Source organism: Prosopis cineraria, unplaced genomic scaffold (assembly GCF_029017545.1).
Source record: "Prosopis cineraria cultivar Desert tree isolate PC_DT_omini unplaced genomic scaffold, ASM2901754v1 PC2, whole genome shotgun sequence".
In the NCBI taxonomy this organism is placed as follows: domain Eukaryota; kingdom Viridiplantae; phylum Streptophyta; class Magnoliopsida; order Fabales; family Fabaceae; genus Prosopis; species Prosopis cineraria.
This window is the reverse complement of record NW_026555333.1, coordinates 11,351,832-11,357,831: the sequence shown is the minus strand read 5'-3', so window position 1 is coordinate 11,357,831 and position 6,000 is coordinate 11,351,832. Positions and strand designations below refer to the sequence as shown.

Genomic DNA, 6,000 nt, shown 5'->3' with positions numbered 1-6,000 from the left:
TTGATGGAGAATTCAAGAAGAGGGTTGAGAAGCTGGAAGATGAACTCATCAGGCGGGGTGGAAGTGATGAGGCTGTGAAGGATGTGTTGTTGGAGGAGATCACTTTTGCCAGGTGGTGGAATTGCAAGCTGCCTCAGGGCTGGAGAGGCGAACCGCTTTCGGTTTCAGTTGGTCACCAAGATGGTCCAAATTTACCGGATTTATTTAAAAAATTACAAAATTTTAATAAAACTACCATGAAATAAAAATAATGTAGATTTAATTTAAATACTCTAATTCAATGTTATTTTTTTAATTTTTCATAAATTAATTATTTAGATCTACTTTGAACAATTTAAATTTAAAAATTTTAAATTACAACTTTTTCTTAATTTTTTTAAATACTGAGATTATTTTTATCTTTATTCTTAATATTATATTTACTAGTACAAAAAATTATAAAAAATGTAATATTAAATTTAAAATATTCAAAATATATATATAGAAAGTTAATTTATAAAAATTATAAAAAAATTAATATTAAATTAAATCATTCAAACTAAAGCTACATTGTTCATATTGATAATTAAGCAGCTTTATTAAATTTTTATAATTTTTTATAATAAACATAAAATTAATATATAAAATTAAAATATACTATAAATTTAGACCAAATAATCATCAGGTAATAAGCACCAAAACCAAATGAGAAAGTGAAAGGGGAGGAGGGATTAAAAAAAGAAGAAGAAGATATTTTTGCCTTTTAACTGTTTCTAAAATAAAGCAAAAGCATTCAGTTTGTTTATTTATTTTTATTTTTGGATCAGTTGTATAATTATATAATATTGAAAACCAAATTATGGCTCAGAAAAGAAAACCAAAAAAATCATAATTATAAATTAATAAAAATAAACTGTTATTGGGGGTAGTTTATTTTGTTATTGAGTAATTAATTTTCGACCTATACTAAATTTTTCGTAAAATTATAACCCTGATAAAACATATTCTCGGGAGTTGGGAGTGAGTGGCGGATTCATTTCTCTTCGTCGGCGAACAAGTCTGCCATATTCCGTCGGACGCCATCCAGCGTTGTCAGCCCTGTGTGGTTGTTCTTGGTCAAGCAGTGAAGAAGATTCGAACCCTGCTGCTTTTTCTACCCCCAAAATTCGGTGAGATTGATTTGTTCAATATGGCTTTGAATCTAGTTTTGAATTTGTTCCCCGCGTGGCTGTTCTTGCTTTGTTTTAAATTTTTCATTTTAATTTGGCTTTGAATCTGGTCGTGTAATCATTTGAATATTGACGCTTTTGAATTTGGGAATATTTACAGATTGTGTTTTTTTGTGCTGGTTTTTGCTTGAATGGTGTGTAATTGGCTATTATACTTCTTCCCTCCTCATTTTGATTACTAGCGACTTGTATGATTTGGATTGCGTTGTTTTGTAATGTTGGATTTGTGTGTATTGGCATTCTGTTTATTAATCTTTATATATTATCATCAGTTTTTGAAAATTCTCAAGGTATTTGTGATGTTGGTCTTGTAAATGACTCTCGAGTTGTGTCAAAGTATCTGGAACAAAAAATTAAAAGGGTATTATATCAGCTATGCATATTTCAAAGATTTCAGTGGTGGCAGATGCCCCCGCTGAGTGTAGTGTAGGTCCGCCTATGGTCTCTGGTTAGTTTTGCTTTCTTCTTTCTTCATTTATAGTTCCTCTCTTTGTTTTGTTTTTTTTTCTTTGGTATATTTTTCTCCGCATGTATTGTTTTTAATCAATATGTTAAATATGAGGTCCCTGTGATCTCGGTGTGGAAGTTAGGCACCTCGATGAAAAAAAATTACTGAATGGTAAGTATCCTTTTGTAGTGACCTTCTCAGTTGAATGCTTCTATAGTTCTATTAGAATCGGGTGTTTTATTTTGCCAGAAATGAGATTGTAAAAGTCTGAGTGTCCTATTTTTGGGTGACTTTGTGAAGAAAAAGATATATTATTGCTAAACACCTTGATTGGGTTCTTGTGCATCTTAAAATCACATCGTATAGCTTTATGCCAGGCAACCACATCAAGAAGCAATTATGCTGCCCTTCATTTTTCCCTCAATCACTTCAACTACAATTTGATCCTTATTTTAATTTGTATTTTGGCTTATTCTGATTCAAAACAAATTGTGAAGATAGTTATTCAACTAATCAGATCAGTTGTGTATGATGTGATTAACATGGTTACGGACAACAGTCACAGTCAAAATCTGTTGGAGAAACCTAGTCTAATAGCTTGGAGCCTATTGTCTATTTGCTAATAAATTTTGCATTTTCATCTTCGGTGTATTGCCTGACAGAGAAGCAAGTAAATGGTAGTTCAACCAAAAAGGTAAAGAAAGAAGAGAAGGATTATGGCAGGCAAAGCTGCTAGTTCAGTGGCGAAGGCTGTAGGAGAATATCAGTATCCATGGCGTGAGAAGTTGGCAAAGTATAAGGATGAACTTGCCAAGGGTGTTTGGGGATATTGGGAGATGGGAGCTTGGAAGCCACTTGGTATTAGTGCTCGGCGTAGAGCTAGGCTTCGCAAGGAAGTGCTTCTTGCTGGCAAAGATTGGCCTTATGATCCAGAAAGGAAGGAGATGAAAACCAGAAGGAAAGGGCATAAATGCGACAGGATTGCTGCCGAAAAAAGGGAAAACACTGCAAGATTGATGGAGAAGATGCCAGAGATGTTGCTGGATTACAAGAAGCGCAGGTGGGAGAAGAAGATGAAGGAAGAAGACAAAGGCAAATAGTAAATTTTTGTGCAATATTGCTCTGTGCTTAGTTCATCCTGAGTTTAGCTAAGAAAGAAGTTGGTGTGCTGTAGCTTCATATATGGATTTAACAATGCTGCTGTATCGCGATGTTGTGCGTGTTCATATTTAGAAACAACCTTTGGGTAGACTGATCTTACGTTCATTTGGGCATGAGCCCCGAGAAGCGAAAAACTCCTTTGGGCTGCTGGTTGTTTATTTTGGGATTCTTCTATGAAAATCCCCGCTTCAACAACTCCATGTTTGAATCTTTAAGCCTTCAGAGTCAGCATGAAGATTGCTAAGAACCGATATCTTTTTAGGATGTATGTTTGGTGGAAGATGCCAAACAAGCTATGGAAATGCTTCTGAATCATAGACGCAACTCTTCATATGTGAGGATTATGTGTGCCGTGATTATTCTCTCCCTTTTCCCTACTGTTACTATTGCCACCCTTGAACTGAGCATTGTGTCTGGCTGGGTCGATTTTTTCCCAGTTTTCTTTGTTGAATCCATCAACCCTGATGCTATGTAATTGAAAGGTTTCAAGTAATTTCTTCCCCAAAAAATCAAAAAAGATTTGTGTCCGTTGAGTTGAGAACGGCAATAGGAATAATTGTGTGTAGGGTGATGTGTTACTTTAAGTACACTGTGCAACACACCAAATAAAAAATAAAAAATGGATGATATACAGGTTCCACCCCACCGAGGTTTGAACTCGGGTTACTGGATTCAGAGTCCAATGTCCTGACCACTAGACCATGGAACCTTACGTAGATTTTTTTTAACAATTATTATTCTAATAGAAACTTTCTATTTTTTTTTTGCAAAATAAAAAATAGATTAAGTCGTTTTATTTTAATATTATTTTCTTCAGTGAAATTCAATTCTTTAAAATAAAAATAAAAATAAAGATGCATATGTGAATGTTACATTTGACTCTGGATGTATCTGATAATTAAAAAAGGGAATAGATACTCTCTTTTTTCAATATCTCGCGAAAATAGCTTTCTTATTATTATTGTTTAAACAATTGAAATTGTGCCAAACTTTGGCCAAAGAAAAACAAAAGGAAACAGTGCCAAATTGTTTGGAAGGTGAAAGATGGGACAGATCGTTTTTTTTTTTCCCACACTCAAAGATAGTGCTTATTTCTAGTCGTTGACTCCCAACGATGCCAGATATTTTTTTCGAGCAAACATATGATGCCATATTCAATAGAAGATAGACATTAAATAAATATTAAAGTTAATAATCATAATAAAAAATAGTATTTAGAAGGCATAAAATAAAATTGTTTAAATAATTATAAATTTATAGATATAACCTGTCATTTTAAATTTTGATTACTTGGGATATATATATATATATATATATGGAGCCTATCATTTGAAAGATGATAAATCTTTAAATGACCCTTAAATTTTTCAAAGAATTAGTCTCAAAACTATTAGCTGTAAGAATACTTTGAAAAACAAAAATAAATAAATAACCATATTTTTTATTTTCTGTGCATCGAGGATGATTTTAGTGGCCGGAACATAGAAATAAGTAATATTTGTTAATATACCAAATGCGTCTTGTAACGACATTGCTCCGATGGACTATTAAACCAACATATATAGTAATAAAAACACATTAATACGCTGCTTATAAAAATATCTTATTAAAAAATAATTTTAAAAAAAAGTTGCTCCCTCCATTAAAAAATATAAGGCATTTTTTGAGGAGTTAAGTGTTTAAAAATATAAGGCATTTTTAATCTTTTGATGTGTAATCATTGCTTTTTTAAAAAAAGTGCCCCTATTGATAAATGACTTTATATTTATTGTAAGGTATTTAATAAGGGTAAATATGAAAAGATAGAATTAGTTTGAAAGTAAATAACTACTTTATTGGGGGTGAGATTAAGTTAAAAATACCTTATATTTTTTAAAGGAGAGAGTATGATACCCAAAATTATAATAAAAAATATTTTAATTTTATTTCAAAATATATTATAATAAATTTTCTTTTTATAATAATTTTTTAAAAAAATTGAGTGAGCATTGAGCATTTTAGACTTGCAACGGTCACTCGACACCCTTTACAATATACTTCTTTCATTTAAAAATATAAAAAATTTATGTTTAACCGAATCTTACATTTCAATAAAATAATGACCTACTTTTCAAACTAACCCTGTCTTTTTATATTTATCCCTATTAAATACCTTACAATAAATATAAAGTTATTCATTAATAGGGGTACTTTTGAAAAAAATTAATTATTATATTTTAAAAGATTAAAAATATCTTATATTTTTAAACATCTAACTTCTCAAAAAATATTTTATATTTTTAAACAAAAAAATATAAAAATAATGATTATAAAATCTTCCGGCTTATTGGAGGCTTTGAGCACATCCTCTGTTTTTATTCGTGAGTAAAATAAACATACTTTATTATCACACCCAAAAAATAATAATTCGGGCGAAACAAAGTCCGTTTTCTTTCCCTTCACATTCGTGTTAGCCTTCCCAAGTGTATTTTAAATGAGGGAGTGAACCTTAAATTTCAAATGATGATTTCATTCAAGTAAAGCCTCTTGGACCTTAACTAGTATTTTTATAAAATACAATTTATTTCTCAATTTAAAAATAAAAAATAAGTTATAAATTTAACAATATAAAATTATAAATTTGAGAGATAGAGTTGTGAATTTTTAGAAGTGTTCAAATAATGATGTGTTACTTTTTTAATTTAATCATTATGATTTTTATTCTATATTAAAATTAGGAAAGTAGCAAATTAAAAATGACAAAATTGCAAATTTGTCTCCCCAATTTGATATTTTGATATTTTTCAAATTTGTCTTCTAGATTTACAATTTGTTTTTGTTAAATTTACAGCTTGTTCTTAAAATTTTAACAAAGAACCTTAATCTTAATAATTGAATTTGAAAAGAATCATGTCACTACTTTAATGCTTTTAGAAATTTGTAATTTTGTCTATCAAATTTACAATTTCACTATCTTGAATTTGCAACTCACATTCTCCATTTTAAAATTAAGAATAAACTGCATTGTATGAAAATACTAGTTAAAGATCTAAGGAACTTATTTTACATTTTAAAATTTGTTGGAATTTTACCTAAATAAAATGAACCTTTGGGACTTAAGTGTCATTTTCCTATTTTAAAAATTTTAATTTACTTTGTTGCAATTCCCATGTTTTTTTTCTGCCTCCCAAATTTACAATTTGC

The 6,000-nt window shown here is 30.1% G+C and overlaps 1 protein-coding gene and 1 non-coding gene across 2 annotated transcripts; one reads left to right on the top strand and one right to left on the bottom strand.

The window, feature by feature from the left end:
• The first annotated feature begins 975 nt into the window (after positions 1–975).
• On the top strand, positions 976–3,292 carry LOC129303784 (uncharacterized). The gene is made up of 2 exons (XM_054943300.1): positions 976–1,148; positions 2,319–3,292. Exon 2 carries the CDS (start codon positions 2,373–2,375, stop codon positions 2,754–2,756), a length of 384 nt encoding a protein of 127 aa, XP_054799275.1. The 5' UTR covers positions 976–1,148; positions 2,319–2,372; the 3' UTR covers positions 2,757–3,292.
• Positions 3,293–3,449: 157 nt separating this feature from the next.
• Positions 3,450–3,526, bottom strand: TRNAQ-CUG (transfer RNA glutamine (anticodon CUG)). Its single transcript has one exon. It is a non-coding gene; the product is annotated as a tRNA-Gln (tRNA).
• Between the last annotated feature and the right edge of the window lie 2,474 nt (positions 3,527–6,000).

Coding starts and splice junctions, on each gene's coding strand:
- LOC129303784 (XM_054943300.1), top strand. CDS start 2,373: ATGGCAGGCAAAGCTGCTAGTTCAGTGGCGAAGGCTGTAGGAGAATAT.